Here is a 25,411-nt window from a genome sequence, read left to right as displayed (position 1 = left end):
CGACACGTTCCTTTTGATAGTAATGGTAGTACGTTCATAAGGTGTTGAGCAGAGTGGTCAGAGGAACAGAAACTAGAAGTTATGTCAGTGTTCAGAAGAAGTAGCCGTAAAACCTTTAAAAGATAATACATATTGCACCAACAATAAAAAATGAATGAAAATAAATAAGGGTGCATATTTGTGTTTTCCTGTTGATTCTGTAAATTCTGTAGATTCTGAATATATGTGGTATAATTTTCTGCAGGCTCTTATTTTGGTTTAATGTATTTGTTATGCTGTGAATAAGCTAGTGGAGCAAGTTTACGGTTTCACATTTGTTGGTTGCTTAGAAGGTTCTGCAGAAGTATGCCCTGGTCTAACTGTCTATTAGATATCACAGCTCCCTAGCTAAATGCGAGTCTCACGTGATGACTGGGCACCTTAGCTGTGCTGTGAGCTTTTAAAATGGCGGTGGAGGTTCTCACACTGTGTGCGTTCTTGTCCTCAGAGTCCGAGCGCGACAGGGACATGGGGGACCTCTCAGACGTGTCCAAGAAGGACGGCGACGTCTCGGCCATCAGGCGAAGACACGCCCGGCCGCTGGAGCTGGACAGCGAGGGGGAGGAGGAAGAGGAGACTTCTGGGAAAGAGGAGGAAGAGGAGGAGGAGGAGTCCTCATCGGAAAAAGAGGAGCCAGAGGAAGTGGAAGCATCTGAAAGACTCTCTTCTGGCAAGGTGAGCTGATGCTTTTCATTCGTTTGCATTTTTAGTGTCCAATTGCCTAGAAATAATGAAAGTGTAGGCAGTAGGCACCCACAGGTAAGTGAACCTGGTCTGTTCTGGGCCCTACAGGAGGGTGAGGAAGATGATGACGAAGATGAAGACGACGACGAGGAAGACGAGGACAATGAAGATGAAGTCGAATCTGACAGTAGTGAGAGGGAAGAATCGTCTGATGACGGTAAATATAAAAAAAGGGACTTCAGTGTGTAGGCTATGCATTCAGTATTAAGCACATCATGCCTCAATCACAAGTGTTTTTTCGTAGTATTTTTGGTTCTGAATGGACCCCAATATATGTCATTTCAATCTTTTCACCTCCCAGAAGTTGCCAGCGCGATTTCATCGAAAGCGGACTCCGACTCCTCCGAGGAAAGCGAGGACTCCTCTGACTACGACTCGAGCTCCGAGGAGCACGAGGACCAAGAGGAGGACGTGGAGGCGGAGGACGAGGAAGACGACGAGGAAGAGGAGGAGCTCCGGGCGTCCACCTCCGATGACGAGGAGGAGGAGCTGGAGGCCAAGCCTCCGGCCACTCCCACGGCGCCGATCCTGCACGACGACGAGCTGGAGCTGGCTCTGCTGGGCGTGGCGGAGCAGGGCATGGAGGAGGCGGAGCTGAGGGAGGGGCCGGTGGAACACCTGACCCACGCGACCCACTTCCTGGAGGGGGACGAGATGGTGGACTGCATCACCGCCAGGCTGGAGGACTCCATCGCTCACATCCTGCCCCCCGAACCAGCGCACGACCTCAGGCCGCCGTCGCCGAAGGGAGTTCCAGGTTATTAAAGTTTCTCTCGTTCATAAAGATGATATCGGTGTGTTCATAAAGATAATATTGGTGTGCTGGATTTTTCCATATATACATAGTCATAATATATCTTCTGGGTATTGTTTAAACAAGGGGAAAACGCATTACCATAGCAATGATTGCCTCAGTGTAATAAAACATAGGGGTGATCAGTGTAAAACAGTGCTTCAAATTAGAGCTGAGAGTTCATCTTTTCTGAACGGGAGGAGAGAACAGTGCACATATGGGGGTAAAGCACAGGAAGAATCCCACACAGTTATAAATGCAATACTCAGCGGTGCATGGTACAATCATTGCTGTGATAATATTGCAAGTTGTTACCCTGTGGTGCAGCGCTGAGAGGTGCTCTTAAAGTGGAGAGATACAGGATTATATGCAATATTATTAAGGGTTAAATTAGCTTGGTGAACTATGGGGAAACGTAAATGAAACGCAACTTTTAATTGAACTGGGATTTCTGGTGTGGAAATTCAGTTTTCATCTAATGTTCCTAATCTGTGTCGACTTTTAATGACAAGGTTTTCTGTGCTTCTGTGTTCAGTGGAGGAGCCAGACATCGAGGTGGAGGCCGACCTCCCGGAGGTGAAGATGGAGCCTCACGAGGACTTCGGGAACCTCCGCCCCCCCACCCCGACCGGCTCCTTGGCGGACAGCGACCTGGACGTGCGGCTCAAGGGCAAGTTCTCCTCCCCCGCGGCGGAGGAGGAGGAGCTGCCGCGCACGCCGGGCCGAGAGGCCCCCGCCCTCCTGGAGGCGGACGTGCCTGTCGACAAGCTCCTCCCCCCGTCGTCCGTCCTGCCCCACCCCCTCCCCTGCTCGGCCCCCGTCATCGAGGTCCAGTCCCTGCTCCTGCCCCCCGGCCTGCTGCCCGACCTGCCCTCCACGGCCAGGGTCTCGGCGGACGAGGACCTGCCCAGGACGCCCGGGAGGGACCTGATGAGCAAGGTGGCCAAGTGCCTGGGCAAGTCCCAGAGCACGGACACGGTGCCAATCACGCCGGGCAGCGAGGCGCCCCTGACGGGCAGCAGCCTGACGCTAAGCTCACCCCACATACCTGGCAGCCCCTTCTCGTACCCCTCCCAGTCCCCCGGCGTCAGCGCGGGTATCCCGCGGACCCCCGGGCGGGACTTCACCTTCACCCCGACCTTCCCCGACCCCGCCTGCGTTGCGTTCGGCATCCCCATCCTCAGGAAGGCCTCCTCCGACAGTCTGGAGGAGCGGCTTCTGTTCAAGGAGCCGCCCCCCAGCGCCTCCCCCCTCGGCTCCTTCCCCGCGCCCCCGCCGACCCCCGCCCTCGGCCCCGACCCCCTCCCCGGCGAGCTGTTCAAGGACTCTGCGCCGCCCCCGCCCAGCCCCTGCCCCTCGCCCATGGGGTCCACTCTAAGTGCAGCCAGCGTGCCAAAAGACCAGCCTGCCGACGCCCAGCCGGCGGAACCGCCTGTGCCTCCCGACGTCACCCCGCCCAAAAGGAAGCCGGGGCGGCCCAAGTCGAAGAAGACCCCTGCGGTGGCCCCGCCCCAAGAGGTAGAGGAGCCCCACGTGGGCGACGTGCCCCCCTCCCTGCCGCCCGACCTTCCTGTCGCAGACCTCCTGGCGGACATGCCAGTGGCGGTCACGGTGGCGCCTTGTGCCCCGACGGAGCCCGCGGTGGTGACCCTGGACTTCAGGGAAGACTGGACCCAGCTGGAGGAGCAGGACAAGCTGCCCCTCCAGGAGCTGGACAACCGGCTCCTGGAGGAGGACTTCCTGCAGAAGCCGCAGAGGAGGGTGAGGAGGCGGCAGGAGGAGCTCCTGCTGGCCTCCCACTCCCCCGTGGCCTCCTCTCCCAGGCCCCTGTTCCCCCCGCGCTCCGAGTTTGAGGAGATGACCATCCTCTACAACCTCTGGAACGACGGCATCGACGAGGAGGACATCCGGAACCTGCAGATCACCTACGACAAAATGCTGCAGCAGGACAACGGCAACGACTGGCTGAACGACACGCTCTGGGTCCATCATCCTCATATCCTTTACCCAAACTCCATTACTGGCCCCCAGGCTCTGTGCTGCTTCAGTTTAGGTCAAACACATGCTTTCTCAGGTAACGTTATCTACTGCTAGTGGGTGCTCATAAACCCCAATAACTGGTAGACCTATCATGTGCTGACAGTCTCGGTCTTGTCAACCAATCAAAAGACCTTGCTGACCATACTGTGGTAGCTCCTCCCTCTTTGGGGTTCATCTTGCTCTCCCATCAGTGCATGTTCCCTTTGCTTTATTACAATGGGATTGGAGTACCGCGGGTTATCTGACTCTGCAGTGAGGTGGTCAAATAGTTATCGGTTTTTGTGGGTTATCAGAACTAGGGTTACATTATTTAAGTGGCATAAATTTCAGGACAAATGCTTTGTGGATGTTGTGCCATGTGTCTGTGTGAAGCTCTCTGGTCGTACCCTTCCCTTGACCCCCGGCACCCACCAGCATTGCTCCAGTGAAGAGGAAGAAGCGGGACGACGGGATGCGGGATCACATGACGGGTTGCGCTCGCAGCGAGGGCTATTACAAAATCGACAAAAAGGACAAAATCAAATACCTCAACAGCACACGGCCACTGATGGACGAGCCACCAATGGACACGCAGGTAAGCGGCGGCCATTTTGGCTCAGAAGAGTTAGCTCCCTTAGCTTCTGTTTTCAGATTCTGGATTCTTCCATAAAAATCTCAGTGAATAATGATGCCTGCTACCTGTATAATACAGTATAATAAAGTTATCCAGTAAATGGCGAGAACAAGGATTGAAAGGCTGTAATGAGTCTGTGTAAACAATGTGTGTTTATATTTGTCTATAGACATTTGTGTGTGTGGTGTGCAGGGCTAGTTTTAAGTTGTAACCAGGGAATGTGCTTCTCCTGCAGGGGATGAGTATCCCAGCCCAGCCGCACATCTCCACCCGAGCCGGGTCCGAGCGCCGGTCCGAACAGCGCCGCTTGCTCTCCTCCTTCAGCTGCGACAGCGACCTCCTCAAGTTCAACCAGCTCAAGGTAGGGGCCCAGACCCGCACCTCTTTTACCCCAAATTTCCTCATTTATCTTACCTCAGGAATTTGATTCAGTGCAATCTGGTTCTGTAAGTTTAAATTTAGTGGAGAAGTTTTAAGCAAGGAGGCTTATCTCCACGTTTAGCTGCCCAGGACTGAGAGTGGGCCCAGGCTGCGTGGTCCAGCCTGTCCCAGAATGTCAAGAGACCTGGCACGCTCATCCCTTGCTCCTCTTTCAGTTCCGCAAGAAAAAGATCCGCTTCTGCAAGAGCCACATCCACGACTGGGGCCTGTTCGCCATGGAGCCCATCGCCGCTGACGAGATGGTCATCGAGTACGTGGGCCAGAACATCCGGCAGGTGAGGAGCCTCTTGACTCAGGGCAGGAGATACTGTGGAATTACCTCCTGTATTCTCCTGTTTGAGCAGGACAACACTGAGCATCCATAACCCTGTCTGGTGGGGCCTATAGCTGTGTTGCCATTGGTCCTTGAAATGTGTTATTTTGAGTGTTTGATTTTCTGTCTGTTTTGCGCTATGTAAGGTGCATAAGCATAAATATTTATTTATATAAATGAAAATTCAAATGGTTGTGAATTTGGTTAATGTGATGTTCTACTGGGGGCAAAATTTGTAAGATGTATTGAATTGTCCATGACAGCCCTTGAGGACTCCTTGAGTTTTGAATTTGATGCACTGTAGAAGCCCTGCTTAATCTGTAAAGTAATGCTGAGGTGAATGTGCCTGCCCCCCCCCCCCCCACACCCCCCATAGGTGATCGCGGACATGCGTGAGAAGCGCTACGAGGACGAGGGAATCGGCAGCAGCTACATGTTCCGGGTGGACCACGACACCATCATCGACGCCACCAAGTGTGGGAACTTTGCCCGGTTCATCAACCACAGCTGCAATGTGAGTTTCTGTCACCTGCTAGTTCCGGGGATGCCAGTTTTCAGAATGTGTCATGCACAGACCCCTCACGTCGGTTACATTTAACGAGAGGATTTCAGCGTCACCTTGAAAATAGATAGGAAACTATTATGGGTCTGGTTTGATGCCCAAGTGGCTCGTCCACTGATGCATGCTATTGATTAGAACTGACGTGCGTTCAAGACGGCGAGCGTTAGCTAATGTTTGCGAACATATTCAAACTTTCTTCTGTTCGCCACGAACACTAGCTAACGTTACTTAACAGTATGAAAAGGTAGTGCTCCGCAAACAAAAATGACTGCTGACAGGAAAGACATCGAGAGAACAAAGGTTGCCCATTTCATCCTGAAATGTAACCGAGAAGTCATCATCTCGAGACTCAGCATATCACTCAGACCTCTTCATTAGTTGCGCTACACGACAATACAGAGTGTATTTGTATAATATCTGTCATATCAGGACCACTAACAGTGAAGTCTCCTAATATCGCAGAAGCCACTGTGAAAATTACCCTCCATTTAGTAGCATCCATTTTTATTAAAAACGGGTTGGTGGCAAACTAAATTGTGTGTTCATTTAAAATAGTTCAACATAAACTGTTCGCCACAAACTTAGTTTGGCACGAACTTTCGTCATCTTGAACAATTTTCTGCGCTTAATCATAACATGAAAAGGCTCTAGTGGATTCAGACTGCAACAGGAAGCATAAGCTTTGAAAACTGGTACAAAACGGGGTGCTGAGGGGGGATCGTGCAATCTGTCCCCTCACACTTGTCTCCCACGGCGACCTGGTGTTTTCTGGATCAATAGATGGTGCAGTGAATGAAAAAGGGTTTATCGCCCTCCACCCCAAGCGAACGCTATAAATGACAAAGTGCGAAGGAAGTTGTTATTGGGAAATGAAGACATCCCACAGCTCATTTATGATTTATATGAACGCAAGAGGGATTGAACTTTCACCGCCTTGTGACTTTGTGAGTTTGGAGGCAACGCTGGCGTATGGGTGGATAAATTATGAACGATTTAATATTAATGGAATTGCATTGTAAGTATGATCGCTGCCTCGTTTTCACAAATTAGCACCGGCCGACCTAAATTGAATGATGTTAGGTACAGGAAGCTGGACTATGGCCGTGACTGGCTTACATCCTCACTTCATTGCAGGCTTTAGCGGGTGGCGTGGGGACAACAGCAGAATTGGATTGACATGAATTCAGACTAATTTGTGGCAAGAGGGTGATTTTCTCTCTTGTCTTCCAGCCCAACTGCTACGCAAAGGTCATCACCGTGGAGTCGCAGAAGAAGATCGTGATCTACTCCAGGCAGCCCATCAGCGTGAACGAGGAGATCACGTACGACTACAAGTTCCCCATCGAGGACGAGAAGATCCCCTGCCTGTGCGGGGCGGAGAACTGCCGGGGCACCCTGAACTAGGGCAGCGCAGGGGTACCCGTGGGGCACCCCCAAACCTGAAGGTGCACAGGCAGGGAGCCCAGAGTCCTCGCCTGATCCCGCTGCCTTCCCTGGGATTATTCAGACTAGTCAGGAGGACCCGTTGCATGGTTGCACTATGCCAAAAAAGAAAAGAAAAAGGAAACAATCAACCTTCTACAAAACTACAAAGTAAAAAAAAGGGGACGAAAACGGAAGACTTGTGTGACTGGAACACACTAATGAATCGCACTTAAGCTCAAAGCTTCTTCCATTAGCTCCTGTGCAGCTAGGTGTTTTTTGTTTTGTTTTGTTTACAGTTTCAGGTGCTTTCTCTACATACATTTAATGTGTTACTCACTTTTTTTTCCTGCCACGCTCACAAGACACTAGATCTTCTCAGCCTACCTCCAACTGCTCACCCTTCCCATGTGATTTCTTCCATAGCCCCTCCCCTCCATCCCACACACAGTACAGTCACTGCCTCTTTGGAATGTAAAGCTGCTATGTTTTCCTTGACGAGCGTCAAACAAGTACGAAAATAATGTGTCTGCTCCTTCACAGGTGCTAACGAGTGCAGTGAGAATCTCCATTGCGTGGAAGTGAATGTTTGGTTTTCACTAATTTGTCTCAATTATCATTTCATGGAGGCAACCTAGAGGCCTTGGGTTCAGTGCCGCAGTTTCTGAAGGATTCATCATGCTAGGTGGAAATGCTTTAACAGTGGTGATGCCTAATGTTTGCTGCTAATTGACTGTTTGCAGTGGGAAGCTAGAGGGATGCTAGTAGGAGGAGGCTATTCATTTTTGCTGCTTGCCCTGTGTTGTGACCGCGACGGGCTCGTAGCGAAGGCATGCTAGCCTAAAAGGTAATGTTCTCATTGTTTACCTCATCTTTTCGTTACCCATACTTTGTCTCTAATATTTTAGATTTTTGTTTGTTTTTCTGTATACCCGTGACTTGAGCTTTCTCAAGGAAAAACAAAAAAATGACTGACGATCACTAGTAAATACCTTTGTGTGCAGGGTAGATTAAATTCACCTTTCATTGTGTTCATGTCCAATATTAATACTATAATAGACTGTATAGATTCATTCCCCGGGAGCTTGTCTCTGGAAGTTGAACCTGTACATGAACTATTAATATGTACTGCCCCCTGGTGGCTAGGTTACAGAACTGAAATTAAAACAGATAATTCTTAGCTGCTTATGACTTAGAAGGCAAAGTTTGTAGGTCCCTTAACCAGGTCACCTGGACACTTGTATTGGGGCAGGATGTTACTCTGTGGAGGGAAGCAGTCTGTGTAACAGTGTAGATTTAATATTCTTTGTATCAGTCAGCTTTTTTACATAGATCGTGCACTTTACTGCATTCTGATAATTACTGAATGAGGTTACTTTCCTGACCCCTGAGTCCAGTCCAGTCCAGTCCAGTCCTTTTATTCTATGCTCCCTGCATCACTGTGTGATTAAACATTGGTGATACTGGTACAGGCTTTCTAACCATGTGTGCGTGTATGTGTGTGTGTCTGTGTGTGTGCGCGTGTGAAAAATTCCTTGGCAAAGTCTCTCATTCTTATAAGCATTTTCTAGGCAGTACGTGTGATCTGGGCATGTGAGAATCTTTGGTCGACTGAGTGTAAGGCAGGACCTCACCAACATGGCCTCTAAGCCACAATTCTCCCTTCGTTAAGTAGATGTAAATGTTAGCTCTCCTCAACACACTCTGCCTGCTGGTCTGTGTTGCAGCTGCAAAGGAACTGCTGAACAGTTCCTTCTGACCCAAAAATTATGGTAGTGAGTGGAAGAAGCAGCCTTAGAAACCATAGCCAGTGTCCCTCACTGACTGACAACTGGCTGACTGACGGAGCAAGGAGCTGCTGTAGTAGCAGTATTTGTACACTAGAGGGTGAAACGGAACTTTCGGAACAATAATGGCCAACGTGAACAGTGCCTATTCAATTCTTTTCTGAACTAATGGATAGCACCTTTTCAGATAGAGAGAAAGTGAGAGAGATTGTGTGTGTGTGTGTGTGTGTGTGTGTGTGTGTGAGAGAGAGTGCAACCATGAGCGTGGTCTTTACTGATTCTTTGGTGCTACAGCTGAAATGTCCTGGGCCTTGGAAGAAGGCTCTGTGTTTACAGACATGGGGAGGGGGGAGACTGTAGTGCTTTTCTCTTTCTTTTTCTTTTTGGAAGTAAGGGCATCTCCCTTAACCTTTCACATGCTGTTAATTTCTTTTTGTCCCCCCCCCCATTCTTGTTCATTTCCCATATGGTGCTGCTTTTTCTGTTTTCATTTAAACTACGTATGCATTTTCACCAACTGTCATAAAAGTAGCAGCAGTAATTATTGGTTGCACAAGTTAAATTTTTTGTTGTTGTTGTTGTTACAAATGCACTAATGCTGGGGCCCTTCCTTGGCAAGGGCCCCATCTGTGAATCAGAAGCCCCAAAAGCCCACATTATTGTTCATCTTGCCTGCAGCTTCTGAGCATTCACACAGGGTTGTGCGGAGGCTTTTTTAAAGAGAATCATCGTTGTGTTTATATTGTACAGGTTCGTTTGTATCATGCCAGGCGATTTTATCTTCAGCAAAGGTGCGGGGAAGGGCAGTGGGGTACCGAAAATTCCATGAGTTTGTTTCCTCTTTTTTTAAAGGAAAAAAAAAGGATAATTATTTAACAATTGTGATATTTTCAGGGAGCATTAAAACGTGTAAAGTAAAAAAAAAAAAGATAAATTGTTTATTTGAAGCAAAGGTGCGTCCAATCCATCATGTGAATCGGCATTTCCCTTGGAAAGATTGTTTCTTGTAGAAACGTCTTTTTTTTCTTTTCTTTTTTTTCCCCCAGCCCTTTGCTCTTTGTAAGCTGTAGATTGTAAATAGTTGTGTAAATGTTTTTTGTTTGGGGTGTTTGCTACAGAAGCACAGCTCAGAGGTATGCACCAAGTGTAGAGTACACTGGTGCACACACAGCTGGTAGCAATATATTCAGCTTGTGTCAAGCTTTTTTTTTTTTTTTTTTGTAAATTCCGTGTACATCTATTTGCAGTGTAGAGAATACGAGCATTATTCTGCGAAAGGAAGAATGGCAAAAGAGCTGGGTGAGCTTTCGTGACTTCTCAATTGCCTATTTATTATAAATGACTGAAATGTTTAAAAAGAATAAAATTAAAAAATAAAGGCATCTTCAAATGTATTTATGGACAGCTAAAAGTGGATTTATTGTTTTTACACATACACTAACGCACAATTTCCTCCCATCGCACAGATGTCTCGGTGGTTTAAGCAATGCTTATTAAATATCAGTGCCCAATGAGAAGTTTCAAGTTAGCCTCTTTGCAGTTTGTTTTTATTCATTATATTTGACCATTTTTAACTAATTTTTCTAAACACATTCATATTTAGAAAAAAAACAAACAGGTTCCATGTGGATTGAGGTATGGACATTGAAATGGTTTGCAATAAAAAATGTCTGAGGCATTTGAGTATTGGTTATTTTTATTGTTTTTAATTTTACTAAGGCCCAGCTTTGGAGACCGTACTGTTTATTATTTTTTTATTTACACACCTAGAGGTTTTTTGTGTTGATGGATAATGTGCCGAATATCTTTGTTGACAAGTGTTGTGTTTTGCTGTAAATATTTGTTCATACTTTTGTGAATTTATGATTATGTATTATTGTATTATAGTAACTTTTATAAAGGAATCCATAAACATACTGACGTTTTGTTAATAACCTTGAACTGTGTCTTTTGTTAAGGGTACCATCGTACCCCAATGTAGTGCATACAGAGCATACACACAGCATTTATGTCCAAACCAGTATTGATACTTTTATTGCATGCATTGCAAAGCTTCATGTACACAACTTAAAATATTTAAAGCTTTTAATATGAAAAAGCAATGGAGTTTATGAAGAACAAGGAAATGTGCCATGCTACTTCACTGAGAATTCAAAGGCTGTGTGTGGATTTGTTCCTTATCATTTTATATTATTAAATGGCCCCTGCCCTATGATGTAATAGCTTACATTGGCCATGTTTAAAGGAATTATGATAAGTGGTTTTAATTATCTTAGATCTGTGAGCACATGAGAACAATGACTTAACTCTGTCCACAGCATTAAGAGCTGCAACTGGTATTAACACCTGTTGTCATTAAACAATTCTGATGAGTGGACACAATGTGCTTTAATTGGATTTTAAACTGCTATTATTATCAGTGCAAGGCAGGCATAACTGTTTTGAGTATGCCTTTAAAAGCATGAAAAGCATAACTGTTGAGAAGCATGTTTAATATAACAGTAGGAAAGTCTGCTGCATTACTAAGTTGTCTTAACAGTTTCCCCTAAAATCGTGTAATATTGTATATCCATTTCTGTGGGGAAGCATTATTAGGCAGTGTGGGGGATTTACCCAGCATGCTGTCTGACAGTACCAGCCTTCTGTAGCAACATGCATAACCAACCATTAACAATCATTATCTATTGTGATCTTATATTTTTGCATCTTATATTTTTCAAAAAATCAATTGACTCCGGTGTGTACAGAGTGAAATCAGCCCTAGCTTATATTAAGTGTTTGCTGAAGAGGAGCAAAGGGTAAAAAAAAAACCATGAGCAGCACAACGTATAAATCGGTACAAAGGAATTAATTTGAGGGATTCTTTCTGCACCACTTGTCACTTGAACAAAATGTACGGCCATTTAGTTGTTTTGTGCTGGGGTTGTTTGGCATGAGATGGATTCAAAGCCGTTCTGAGACACCATTAGGAGTCAGGACCGTTAAATTTCCTCTTGCATTCTGGTCAGCTTCAATGGCCTCAAAGAGAGACTTGAAATTTCCAGCTCCAAAACCCTGTAAACACCAAGGCACTACTGTTAAAATGGTGTCATTTTAGGAAGACCTGTTAGTATAATTTTGATTCACTATGCTCCAGCAGTGGAAGTGGGTTATCCTAATCAAACTTCCAGTTCTAGTTTCATCTCAGTGGTGGGCTAAATATTTTTAAACGGAAATATGTATACAGTCAGTTGCAAAATGTAAAATGAGTCAATGTGTCTTTCAAGCAACTTGGATAATAGTACAAAGGTAATTTTGAAATGACAATGTTGCTTTTCCCTGATTCTACCTGCAAAGTCTCACACTTCCCAGATATCTCAATTTCCAATATCTACAGACTTAAAATCCCTGGTGAATAACACATTTTATTGTTATGTATACTAACAAAATTCTTAAAAAAGCCCCTTCTACAAGAAACAATTTAATCAGCGAAGTCTCCATGGCCAAAGAATGTATTGTACTTATGTGTGAATCATCTTATCTTGAACAACATAAAATATTGTGATATTATAAAAATGAAGTATGACATTTCCTGGACAGATAAAATAAAACACTGCTTTAATTCTTTAACTGTAACTGATGAAAGGACTGTACATACGGATGAAAAATTAACAATGCTACCAAAGCATCTTGTGTTTCTATCCTCCATCCCCTGCCTCGCTCATCTTCCTCCAAGATCTCACCTGGTGGTTGTGTCTCTGAATCACCTCCAGAAAGACAGTGGGGCGGTCCTGCACAGGCTTGGTGAATATCTGAAGCAGGTATCCATTGTCATCAAAATCCACCAATATCCTCAACTCCTGGAAGGTCACAGCAAGAGTTAGACCCCGTTTTTCATTTTGTGCTCTCAAAGGAAATCATGAGGAACTGAAAAATACTGTTTCCCTTCACAGGGTTGACCGTTGCCTGGATTTGTCCAAATGTTGGTTTACAGAAGCTCTAGAATACAAATTCTGACCTCCAGTGTGTCCAAGTTCTCCTTGATCTTCACTTCGGAATATTTTAGTCTCTCCCTCAGCTGTTGGTAGTAGGTATCTGGCACATTCATGAACTCCATTCCACGCTCCTTCAGGTTGCGAATCTGAGGAATTTTTTTTAAAACAAGATTGAATCAATTGAAAACTGCCTGCCTCGCAGATAGGAGGCTATCAGATGGCACATCTGGTGAAAGCACTCTTTCCACTCCTGACTGTGTTAGCGCTGTCTCTGGCTAGAAGCCTCACAGTATGGTACACAGTTAGCTGTAGCGTCACCGGGGGAGAGAGGGCTTCAGTGGGCAGGGCTGTCCCTGCCACATCACACAGGAGCAACTCTTCTGTTTGACCAGGAACCTGCAATCTGCCTGCTGTTTGACATGAATTAATTTAACTAGGTACAAATGATTATGGTTTCATGGTGTTGACAAGCATAACCACATGTTCTTATCATCCCACCCATGTGAAGTCTCTTAAAGGCAGCAGTATACTTGCTGCGGAAACAAAAAGCTTTTTATTAATTTTTTCAATAATTTGGTGCCCAAAGCTGGACTGTGTGTATCCAATTCCCACCATAATTTGGAATGTCAACTTAACCCCAGCTAGGTTTATGAGCGAACCCCACTGCATGGTTCACATTGGACAGATCAGACCCATGGCTTTCCTCTGAAACATGTGGTTATGTCACCTGTTTCAATACGCACCACCACCGAAGAGTGGAGTCAAAAGAAGACCACTGATATGCAGCTAGCATGCAGACCGTGAGCGCCCAACGGGGTTGCCAGATGAATGCGGGCCGACTGAACCCACCCATACCCTGGGTGATGCAGTCGCCAATTGAAGAGCTGCTGGCCACGGTTGGCACTGGCACAATCGGGCCTTGCTCCAAGACCATGCAGCTCATCCATGCACCACAGCGTGGTGCCTCAACCAAATGGGCCACCTAGCAACCCCCTGCGGAAATTAATGTCAGCTAGTTGGTATGAACTAAATGATGTAAATTGATGCGTTTCTGGAGCAAACAAAACCATTAACTGACTTTGGCCACCACATGGTGCACATCCCAGCTGGCCGAACTAGCCAAGATGTCTGCACGTAAGTGTGAAGACTGGCTGCAATTGTTCTAAGATATCACGTGGGTGGCTGCATGCTCTCCATCCAGTCTCCTCATCTGATTGAGCAGACAAACATACTGTACCATGTTCTTTTATTTTTCCCTTGGTTGCCACAACCACAGAATCAGAATCTGTGCCACCTCACTGTGTGGTCACTAAACAAAGCTACAATGAGTATGCACACGTTTGTATGCGTTCCCATGTTTGGCTGCCTATAGCAGTTGAGCAGAGTGTCGTCTGTATATGTCTACTCACAGCTGTGATAATGTCTGATGTGTTCATGGCGATGTGTTGGACCCCTGGACCACCGTAGTAATCCACATACTCCTGCCGGAAAACAAAAGGAAGAACTGTGTCAATCTGAAACCAGGACACGAGCAACATGATTTCTGCAGTTCTGGGTTTTATTTAATTTATTAACAATCAATTACATCCCTCTGTTTTCAATATTGATCTGTGCAAGATCATGGTGTCAATTATTTTTACATGTTTGAAGAGGCGGAAAGTCCAGGAGCCAGAAAGTAAAAGTCTGGCCATGTGTTTCTTCCAACCATGAACTCAGTGAACTAGTCTCACTAATTATTACCACCTCCTGGTTTTATAACTATTCTAATTAGCAAATACGAGTGATTGGAACAAAATACTGGGGAGGACTTACTTTCTGAACATGGATTTTCCACTTCTAAATGTCTGACTGTGTTCACTTTTATAGTGGCAGTCACATCATCTATGCATTTCACTGATACTCTGTTCTGAGCTTCTGAGTGAGATCTTGCCTGGATCTGGGACATGCGTCTCCCCAAGGCAGGTTCATTGATGGGCATCTTCACCGTCTCCTCATAGTTGGCCACGACGATGGAGCGCAGAGCACTGAAGTCCGTCTGCAGCTGCTTGTCGTCCACTGACCAGAATCGGTGGAAGAGCAGGTTCTTCTGGTACCTGTGGGAGAAAACAAGCCTTATGCTCTCCAGCGAGGTGAACCCTGACCTGGACCATTTGAACAGCAGCTGCTGCTGATCTCATGGGCTGTTTGATCTTCAGTGCTGTACAATGAAGCAGAAAACCTACTCCAGATGCAGGGCGTCTTTGAGATCCGGGTGGAAAAACTGCAAAGTCACGGCCGTGCATGGCCTGTGCCAAACTTCCACATCTTGCACAAAGCCCTCCCACTCCCCTTTCTCCAAAAAGAACAAAAAAATGTGAGGAGGGGCCTGGCTCACTGGTTGGGCCAATCTGGAGAATATACATCTGGGTGATAGATCCCACTGCAATACTCTATACTGCCTGTCCCATGATCCCTTTATGACAATACAGTATGTATGGAATTTTAGGCCATTTTCTCTCTTTGCGTCAGTGTAAATGTGTGTATGTATAGCTGTATAGGTACTGTGCAATTGTTTATGTTGCAAGTGGAAAATAAGATGAACACAGGGTATGTTAATGAGCTCCAGATGTAGAAGCTATCCTGTGTATTACCACTCCACTACAGGCACCATCTCATTGTCCGGCTGGTTCCCCACCACGTGGTCAATGAAGTTCAGCTTCCCGCTTGGCCTGTAGGGTCAAGGCATATGTCCAGCATTACAGTTAGCGACCACCATTACAGCTAGCTACCAGCATTACAGCTGACTCCCACTCTGATTCTGACTTACTCAGACTCATCTTTAGAACCTTGACTGAAAACACACACCTCACACTCCTTAATCTTAATCTACACCTGGCTTGTAATGCCCCTACTCTGGTTTAAATTGCACCGACTCATTCTAGTCTTATGTACATGTGATCCACAAAAATATACTTACTTTTATCCTATATGGTTGAGGACACTTCTGCAAGATACATTTGGTCTACAACACATCTATTTATTTAAATTCTGTTTTCACCTGGGCTAAAGCATAGCTACTATATCTAGTCATTTTGAAACCTTGCCAAAAAACCAAACTATATTTCATCTTCATACACCTGGCTAAAATGAATATACTCCTTATGAGCCATATGTACAGCAGGTCGATAACACTGCTAGTCTTACTGCTATTTCTGTCTTCAGGGGTTTCACACTCACAGTTTGGCCAGAAGGGGGTCCTTGAAGAGCGGTGCCTTGAAGCCAGGCAGGAACAGGCCCTTATACTCTGTCCTCTCCACCAGTGTGTGCGTGGTGTCACCATACTAGGGAAAGTGAGAGACATTTGTCATTCCACAGCTATAGGTGAAGAGATAATGAGCATTAACCAACACCTTGAATCCCAGAATCAGTGGTAGTCTCTGATGCATGGAACTTATGATGGAAAAAACCTCCCTTCAACAGTTTTTTTCACTATGCAGTGACACTTGAACAAGCTACCCCAGGTAGTGATTTGGGAATTTTGCAATATTGCAATGGCAAAGTAATAAAGGCCCACAAAATATATTATAAATGTTACCTGACATTCTATTGGCTGATCATATATGCTTGGCAAAATAAGTTAAATTTAGAAACATAGTTATCTTTGTAATGGTCCTCTTATATCATGCTACAGACCTTAGCAGCCAGCAAATGCATTGTGAAGTGTGTTGAAGCAGTCACAAGCAGAATTGAGAGAAAATATTAAAAAAGAAAAGAGTACCTTTATCTTTATGTCTACTATGTAAATAATTATACTTGTTTTTAAATCATGCAAGTGGGTGCACATGGTTTGTAGTTTATTTTGCCTTTTGAGCACATGATTAGTCCTTTGTGCAAGATTTAAAAAAGACAGTATTTGTCTCATTTACCGTCTGAAGGACAGCTAATTTCACCCATCCGTACTTGTCTTCCAGCACATAGGGCTCCTTCACAATAACAGCTCCGCGCTGTCTGGCTTTCTGTGGGGGATCCAGACAACACGTCACTGCGGGGCTCGGAAGATCCAGTGAACAGAAAAGGGCAAAGCAGTTTAAAGATAGTGCGCGGAATGTGCCAGTACCTCGACAATGAAGTCACAGTCCTCCACTGTGAATGCAATGTCTTTTGCTCCATCGCCATGCTTCACCAGGTGTTCTCCCATCTCTGCATTAAAGTGTGCGTGGGGAGGTCAGAGGTAGGAAACACCATTAGAATGCTGAAGAATATAATTCCTTTTGTCATAATGCAATGAGCTCTGATCCTCTGCCTGCCCTGGGCCCCATCCACATCCTTACCTTTGTTTCCTGGGTTGAGCGCAGATTGAAAAACATAAATGATCTGCAAGAAAATAAAATGAACAAAATGAACATTTAAAAGGACACAATTAACGAACAGTCACCAATGGTTTATCACTGTAGGTTGCTTGATTCAACCATAGATGGCCTCACACCCTATACCACACAATGTGTGTGTACAATTGCGTAGGGAAAGTCAAAATGCCTACCTTTCCCTGTTTCACCACATGTGACACCACATCACGACAGCCTGTCTCAAGGCCCTGGTATGCCAAGGGTTCGAATCCCATCTTGTTACAATAGAATGAGGCTGCCTATTTGTAGTGTTGAAAGGATCCAAAATAAAGAGTTATGGAAATAAAATTATCATTACATTAAAAACAATCATGACATCATTAAAACACACTTATGGAAATACAACAACATTACAGCTTTAAATAGAAAGAAAGAAAGAAAGGAAAGAAAGAAGATCGTAGCTGCGGAGCAAGTGTACTATTTTGCACATCTGGATGTGCAAAATAGTGTCGTTAGAACGAGCAGAGGAGCCCTACTGGCCATAGATGAAATTGGCATAGGGTCCAATGTGTATCCAATTAAGATCAAGAGGGTCGTTCGGTCTGCGGTTCAGTGCTGGCCATTCCCTCCCCTTCGGAGAACCAATCGCAGTTTCTTGAGGGAAAACTCCTCCAGTTTTTTTTCCCGGGGGGAGATAACAATCCCAAAAAGCATCCCCGTGTGTGGATTCTGTTACCTGCATGGCGTTGCCGACCCAGAACGTGAGATGGTCAAAGCAGACGAACCTGCCCTGTTCATGCTGATTAGCATAAAGGACAATTAATTCATTAAAATTTGCATCAAGCCTGTGGTACCATTATAGAAATTAATTCGTATTTTAATGTTATTTTAATTCGGCATCTTAAAGAAAATGTTACTCTTCAATAAAATGTATTATTTCTGACTAAACCGTTGATAAATATATATCATGATGCACATTTTTAAAATTTTAACTGTTATGGAATATTTCATGTTAAACACCACATACCTTTTCGCCTTTATCAGAGTAAGTAGTCTAAAATTAGAAAACAAAACGCAATATTTTATCAATATTCAGAATACTTAACTCACGAAACCACACATTAAAATTTCGCATCATACATTTCTGTTCACCGTATGACATCGCTCTAGCAGCGATAATAGTTTAATAAATTACTGTAAAATATGTGAGCATGATGTTAAAATTAAATCAACAATGTTATGTAAAATATTAGGCTACAAACATTAAAATCACGAACACATTAAAAGTTAAAATCACATAATTATATGAACGATACTATCTGCAATTGGCTAATAATGTAAGAAAATAATTAAAATAGCCTATATATTTTCTCTGTAAATCATCTCACCATTTTCCACTCTAGGTCCTTCCTCGGCAAAGACAGTCGGTACAATAAACTGAAGACCATAAATGACTTGAATGAACTTCAGAATTCCACGCCCACCGGCATTTTTGTGAGTGGAGAGTGATTGAGAATGGGATGGGATGGAGTTGAGCCACGCACTGCACGCAGCCCTGTCCATTACGGCTGAGGTGATTGGTAAACTATTTAGCTACCTCCTATAAAATCATCTCTGGGTTTATCTAGAGAAACAGTGAAGAAAGCACGGCCTGTTTCAGTGTGATTCTCCGTCAACATAAATATGTAGCTCAATCCGCAGGCATGCCCGAGCTGCATGATACCGCTTTCACACCGAAGCAACGACCCAGGTAAGACCCTGTGTCGTTGGTGTGAAAGGGTCAACTTCCATAGGAATGGGTCAAACGCGGGTTAACCCCGTGTTCAGTATCCCGGGTAAACCCCGGGTTTGTGTGTGGAAATGGTACTAGTGAGCCTGTGTACGTGTTAATTTATTGAGTAATTCCACATGTTTGTATGGTAACAAGAGGAGTTACTGTAATCGTGGTTTCCGATTGGTTGTTTAACTTTTCCACCCAAAGGCATTATAAAAGCGCATTTTTTTTGTTCCTCTGTAATACATATAAAATCTAGCAGTAGTAGTCTTGTCTGTTCTTCAAATATGCATTATTATCCCAGGGTAAAATTAACAGAAGAGCGCGTCACGTCTGTTAATTTCGATGAATAAAATAGAGGAGACCACGGACGATTGACTTTTTACAATTTTCACAATAACTCAAAATCTATTTACTCTCTCTGCTGCTGAATGGTTATGAATATTTCCATACACAATGAACTGGTTACAAAATCCATTTCGACCATCCCTGTTTACATTATAATGAACGTTTTGAAGAGAAAGAACATTAATTCTTTATCTATCACTCTTTCAGCATTTCGTATTTAAAATTTTTTTTTTTTTTACTTCTACTATTGTAGAAATGGACACATTTAAACAGCAGTGCAATCTTTACAAAGTGAATAGGTGGCAAGGGAGCTTTATGGACTGTTGAAATTCAGTAATATTTTTCTATACTAACATTATATAATTATTGGAGAGCGTATTCCCTGATTCGTGGAGTGTTTTCAGCTCAAGCTTATGTTTCTTTGCATTTGTCTTACACAGATTGAGGTTAGCAGAAATGTCTATCATCAGGTCTAAACCACCTGTTCTCTGGCATTGCATACTGCCTGCCAAAGCTGTCGGAATTTTATTTTTATAATTTTTTATAGCTAATTATTTTAATAAATTAAAACTACATTGTTCTGACCTTCTATGATCAATAATAGCACAGACATGTATGACCTTCTGATGTCCTGTGGTTCATTAGATCACTGGACACAATAGGCCACTACCTAGCTAGACCTCTGGAAGATGGCTGTGTGTTGGACCCCAATCATCCAAGATTCATCACTTGCAACTGAAGGAGGTCATCAAGCCCAACAAGGACACAAGGCTACTAGCATTCTCTTTTATAACTCAACCACTATTCTACTTTAATAGACAAGGCCTCTTGGACTCATAACTGCTTTTTTCTAAGTCCCACCACACAATACATTCACCTATAGTAAGAGTGAGAACAATAGATTGAAAATGTAGTACTGCAATTAAAACCAGTTTTTAACCCTTGTACACAAAAAGTGAATAAAAAGACCCATTCCCCTTCAACTATGGGTGAAAGGAGACACAGTAGTGAGTTCTGCGAAATAGCACGCTGAAAATTCAAAATCAAGTCACACCCTCTTCTGTTCTCTGTTTGAGATGCAGGTGTCCCTAATGGGTTTTGTTTTTTCTCACTCTGTCTCCCAGGAGCCTCTTGGTGTCAAGAGGCACAATTAAGTCCAGTAAATGATGACAGTAATTTAAAATGCATTGGTGTGATGTTACAGTGCAGGAGCCAAATTGGAGCGAAAGCATTTTACACCTTTAACCTGCTTACCTAATGATTCAAAACTACTCTGTCAGTACCCTGTCACTTCATTCTTTATCTGACAATAAAGCCAAGAAGCACTGTAGACATTTTGACTTCTGCTTAGTAAAATAATCTCTGAAATAACCTCTGAAAGTAGACACCACAGCAGTTGATAAGAATGTTTACTGTCTGTGTAGTAACAACATGTTACTACAGTTCAACTCAAGCTGACTGGAGCAAATATTCAGCCTTATTGAATTAAGATGAGGAATGGCTTCTCAAGACCTCACAATAAGAAAGTCTCAAAGTATAGTTTTGGATGATTATTATGAAATGAATGTATCTTCATTAAGTGAATAATGATTTATTTTAGAAATAAAGACTTTATAATGATGGGAAAAGGCTCATATGATGCAAGTCCATAAAGTAAGAAAGAATGAAACAGACTTACATTGTTTTTTGGACACAATGCATACAAGTACACCAAAAAGAACATTTAAAAAAAATGATTGCCCTGTACATTTCACTCTTCGCTGGGAGGAGGATAGACAGTGCTGTTGTATTCCCCTGGAGAGATGCTGCCTGCCTGCTCAGGTGATGGGGGTTACACAGCTGATTGGACACTGGGGAAAATCCCTTGAGGGCACAGAACTGTACCTAGCTGAGTGATGCCAAGTACAGTGCAGAGGTAGTAAGTAAGAGGTGAAGACTGAGCACACAGACAAACACAGCTAGAGCCAGGGCATGAACATGAGCGAAGCAGAGCTTGCAAAAGTCACTGAAGAGCACCTCCAGCAAGAGGAGAAGGAGGGAAATGCTGAAGAATCTGGAGAAGAGAAGCTCCAAAGCACGGAGGAAACACCTGCAGCCCCCGGCAACACACCCGGCCCTGACGACGAGCCGAAAGGGCAGGAGGACTGCGCCACTAGCGCTGTCGGAGCTACGCAGATCAAGATGCAGTCCATCTTCATGCAGGTGCGCAACCAGATCAAATCGCAGGTGGGCATAGACTTTCACAAGAAGGGCATTCTGGATGTGGTGCATAGGGTGACGCGCGAGAGAGCTAGGGAGAACGGAACACAGCAGCCCAGCCAGACCAAAGAAAAGGGGGAGGAAGAAACAGAGGGAGAGGGGGACGGAAAGGAAGAGGAACAGGGAAAGAAAGATGTAGAGGGAGACAGCATTGCTGAGTCTGCAGTTGAGGAGATACTGGAGGGTGAACTGGCAACACTCAGAGGGGAGCTGCTGGCCGGCATTGAGACCCTGAGGAACGACTTTAAAGAGGAGATGGCCTTGCTGCGGGCTGAAGCACGAGAGTACACTGACAAAGCCGTCAAAGACTTACAGGCCCAGGCACTGAGCCCAGGGCCAGACCCCCAGAAGGGTAAGCTCCAGCCAGTGAATTCCTCAGGGCAGCATCTGCAGCCTGGGGCCAGGACCAAGGACCGGCAGAAGTCCCTCTCCGTCCCTTCACTTGTCCCAAGCAGGCCCCGGATACTCAACCGTACCATGACCACCCTCAACCCGAAGACCTGTCATTCTGTCGTCCTGGGGCCACGTTCTAAGTCAGAAACCCTTGGTTCTCCTTGTGATAACAAAGGTGCTGTGTGTTTGCTGGAGAGTTCAGACTTTCATGTCTTTGCCACCCAGGGTAAAAAGAGCAGTAAGGCAGGTGGAAACTTGCCCCCTGCCTGCCCAGCTGTCCGCAGTAACCCGAAACTCATGTGGGGCAGGGTAAGAATGGGGAATTCCACTACAAAATAGTGCTCACGATGAAATTGAGTCAAACTACAATCGGGAAAAAGGATCAGTAGAGAAAGGAAAGCCCAAAGATGTTCACAGCCTTGTCTCAGCAATCTTTTGGCTTTCCTGAAAGTAATGTAACCATTGACAGCAATCTTCACAAGTTTAGGCTTAATGGCTGAATGGGATGGAATCAGAATCTTAGTAAGATGTGAATCCGTGTGAAATGCTCTTCAGTAGGCTGAGGTGACACGTCTATGTTAGAAATGCAGCTGTTTTTGGACCTTTTTGTACATTGTTTCAAAGGGGTTGATTGGGATATCCAAACCAGTCAATCACATTGGGCAAAAATGGCAGTAACTTTGAAAGATTATCTGCTTCCCAGTGAATTAGATTTATTGCATTCGGGTTTCTGAAAACATTCTATAGTAGAGGGCTTAGAAAAGGGCTCAGGTATGTACAACTATATCTGAAAACCAAAATAATAAATGAGAAAGTAAATATAATTATTCTCCCCTTTGCTAAGCACTAAGATGTATTTTTAATAAACAAGACATTGTGCTTATATTTAACTGTTGGAGTCTGATGTTATTTTCATTTTTGGTTCTTTATACCATCCTTCAAGGACTGCCTTATGAAAGTCTAAGTAAAAGACTATTAACTATTTGCATTTCATAATGTGCTAAATAAGTCTTATCTTTTAATTTCAAGTCTACTGTATTATTTTGTTTTATCAGTTTTGCAAGATATTTTATATGCTTTCATTTATTTAAGATAGTATGCTGAACTGTGTAATTTTTACGAATACCACCCCTTTACTTGTATTGGGACGACATTTATCCTGTTAGTGATAATAATGCATAAACTGGAGCTGTTATACCCAGAGGGAGATGTTTAAAGATGCTGAAAGGAGGTTTTCATTGCCCTCTCTGAATACAGTTCATTAAACAGGGAGGACAGGTAATTATTAGGTGTCACACGCTGTACTCTGGGGATGACATCAGCAGGGTTGCACCTGTGCTGTGGTTATATGCTGCAAAAATGGTATTACTCAGTCACACCTAGGAAGAACACAAAGGACCTACTCATCATACTCATACACAATGGGTAACTTGGGGGGTGGGGGGTGGGGGGTGGGGGGCTGGGTTGGGGGTTATGTGTTAATTGCATCACACACGCATGCACGCACACACACACACACACACACACACAAGACAATTCCATTCATAAAGTCTTCACATCTTATGGAAAATATAAAATATGAAATTGTTCTCATTGTAACATGTAAATTCTAGTAACATAATAAGAAAGCAACAACCATAATTCATATTGAACAATGTGATATTATAAATATTGCAATATGAATTGTCATTTTCAAATGTCGTTTAATACATTGTAAATGTACATATCAGGAATATTTAGCCTATGTTTCGATAAATACAATATTTAATTTGGACATCCATGCAGACAACATAAGGCTTATACTTGAGTGGTTTTTCAATAAAGAGCACCTCTTTCAAAGTTGTATTTTATATATTTTTTGGAATCCACTGACGAATCCACTAACGAGAAATAATAGATCATATAATCTTGTCGAGTACATTCATTTTATTTATTAAACTTAACGATGGTTTGTGGCGTACAATAAACGAAAGCACTGCTCCTAGCGTCTCACTTGTTCGCAAATTTTATTGGTGTTTTCTGGTCAGTATCTATCACTATCACATATCCTATTATAAAGTGAGAGACAGTATTCAATAAAAAAAGATGTTTAGAGCTGAAAAACCATTGTATTTTTCCAATACATGCTTTTCCCCAATACCAGAACGGTGCATGTAGTTAATTCAGGATTTAGAGTCTTTGCCAATTAAAACTGCATAACATTAGGAGCTACGTTTAGGAGCTACCCACACGGCAAAACCTGAAATTGCAGTCATATTTGATGCTTCAACATCCCGAGGTGTGACGATAGTTTACATTGAGTTGGGTGACATAGAAATGTTGCTTCAGGGTAAAGTAACATTTGTATCAATAAATAAATACATACAAGATGACGACAAAATAAAACAATACATTCACAGAATATGCTTAACGATATAATGTTTAAGGGTGAGGTAATAAGTGCTGATGTGACGTCGTGACGAAGCAATGATTTCCTAATGGCGACACCCTGCGATACAGCTTGAGACAGCATCTGTCTCGCCTGTAATTAGCTTCGCAACCTCTAGGGGGAAAGAGGGGAGAGAGTAACAAAAATAATATGGTTGGTTATGAATTCGAATAAAACTAATTTTCTTCAAATTCTGAATTTATTAAACAAACAAAGATTTCATACATTTTATTTAAAACTGTGTTGATTAAAAACAGAACCCACAAATAAAATAAATCATTCTCTTTTAATCTCCTTTTTGTGTGGTGATGTGGCAACTGTTTCGAGAAAACACTTCCCGTCCACTTGGACTGCATACAAAATGGATTTGGTGGATGTAAATAAAGATATAAACAAAAACACGTTTTCAGCATACAAAAATGCCAAGATACGCATACAAAGCACTGTCTACAAGTTATTGATTAAACCTTGGAAAATCTAGGCCTGCCATTAAAATTAGGCTATTGATATCAAAATGAGGCCAAGATACAACAAACAATATTGGCTATCTTAGCTCCTACAAACAAGCAAGCCCTATTCCAAAGCAATGGTACCCAGTGTTTCCCAAGTAATTTCAGGTAACTTGGCCTTATTTTTTCATCTTACCATTTAAAGAGAATGTGGTCATTCAAAATGTATGTGTCACAGTAAAGTGTCAAATGACAATGTAGAGAAAATAATCTGCAATTCAATTGTGTTACACAATTTATTTATGAAGAGTACACTATATATTTGAACAGGTATCTGCATCCAGTAATTTGGGTGTATGAAAAGCATATCATGAATAAAATGCATTGTAAAAGAAATTACACTATAGTACCTGTTTGGCTGAACTTAATCTGACCCATAAACCTACAGCATAGTAATATGTCTGGGTAGGTCTGTAACATTTAAAATGTCATAATACCTGGTTCAATTGTTTCCAGACTTATTGCAGTAATGATGTTGTATGATGATATGAGACAAAATAAACACCTTGGTTTCCCTGGACTCACCAAAGGGAATTTCTGGTGGTGGGTCAGAACTGCAGGTTTAATACTCTAAACAGTTCCTTTGGAGCTTCAATGTGGGTTGAGTCAGATCTCATATCAAAAGAGTTCAACATTTTCAACCCACA

The 25,411-nt window shown here is 43.6% G+C and overlaps 2 protein-coding genes across 5 annotated transcripts in view; one reads left to right on the top strand and one right to left on the bottom strand.

Annotated features, from left to right (window-relative positions):
* LOC135264964 (histone-lysine N-methyltransferase SETD1B-A-like) overlaps positions 1 to 10,688 on the top strand; it is a 29,400-nt gene extending 18,712 nt beyond the window's left edge. For 3 of the 4 annotated variants that reach the window (XM_064354089.1, XM_064354088.1, XM_064354085.1), the window contains 9 exons: positions 488 to 714; positions 832 to 940; positions 1,085 to 1,540; positions 2,112 to 3,572; positions 4,024 to 4,190; positions 4,465 to 4,590; positions 4,826 to 4,945; positions 5,360 to 5,497; positions 6,776 to 10,688. In XM_064354089.1, the coding sequence (XP_064210159.1) occupies positions 488 to 714; positions 832 to 940; positions 1,085 to 1,540; positions 2,112 to 3,572; positions 4,024 to 4,190; positions 4,465 to 4,590; positions 4,826 to 4,945; positions 5,360 to 5,497; positions 6,776 to 6,949 (2,978 nt within the window). In that variant the 3' untranslated portion in view covers positions 6,950 to 10,688. The remainder of the gene's footprint in view (positions 1 to 487; positions 715 to 831; positions 941 to 1,084; positions 1,541 to 2,111; positions 3,573 to 4,023; positions 4,191 to 4,464; positions 4,591 to 4,825; positions 4,946 to 5,359; positions 5,498 to 6,775) is intronic. The other variant, XM_064354086.1, reaches the window with a different exon arrangement.
* A 71-nt stretch (positions 10,689 to 10,759) lies between these two features.
* Positions 10,760 to 18,520, bottom strand: LOC135264965 (4-hydroxyphenylpyruvate dioxygenase-like). Its single transcript, XM_064354090.1, has 14 exons — positions 18,442 to 18,520; positions 18,081 to 18,107; positions 17,790 to 17,852; positions 17,248 to 17,352; positions 17,039 to 17,081; positions 16,825 to 16,907; positions 16,634 to 16,723; positions 15,945 to 16,048; positions 15,359 to 15,436; positions 14,659 to 14,821; positions 14,138 to 14,209; positions 12,752 to 12,874; positions 12,477 to 12,593; positions 10,760 to 11,808 (listed from the first exon to the last, which is right to left on the bottom strand). The coding sequence occupies exons 1-14, from the start codon at positions 18,499 to 18,501 to the stop codon at positions 11,698 to 11,700; spliced, it is 1,239 nt and encodes a 412-aa protein (XP_064210160.1). The 5' UTR covers positions 18,502 to 18,520; the 3' UTR covers positions 10,760 to 11,697.
* Between the last annotated feature and the right edge of the window lie 6,891 nt (positions 18,521 to 25,411).

This window comes from Anguilla rostrata, chromosome 10, assembly GCF_018555375.3.
Source record: "Anguilla rostrata isolate EN2019 chromosome 10, ASM1855537v3, whole genome shotgun sequence".
NCBI lineage: Eukaryota > Metazoa > Chordata > Actinopteri > Anguilliformes > Anguillidae > Anguilla > Anguilla rostrata.
Note: the sequence above shows the minus strand (reverse complement) of the source record. Positions and strands in the feature narration are given on the sequence as shown.

What these genes read in the sequence shown, in the direction of transcription:
- LOC135264965 (XM_064354090.1), bottom strand. Translation starts at nt 18,501, where the DNA reads ATGGTCTTCAGTTTATTGTACCGACTGTCTTTGCCGAGGAAGGACCTA. An exon ending in GGGTCGGCAACGCCATGCAG is followed by an intron (nt 17,353 to 17,789) that starts GTAACAGAATCC and finishes CACTACAAATAG; the next exon opens with GCAGCCTCATTCTATTGTAA. An exon ending in AGAACTTGGACACACTGGAG is followed by an intron (nt 12,594 to 12,751) that starts GTCAGAATTTGT and finishes GTGACCTTCCAG; the next exon opens with GAGTTGAGGATATTGGTGGA.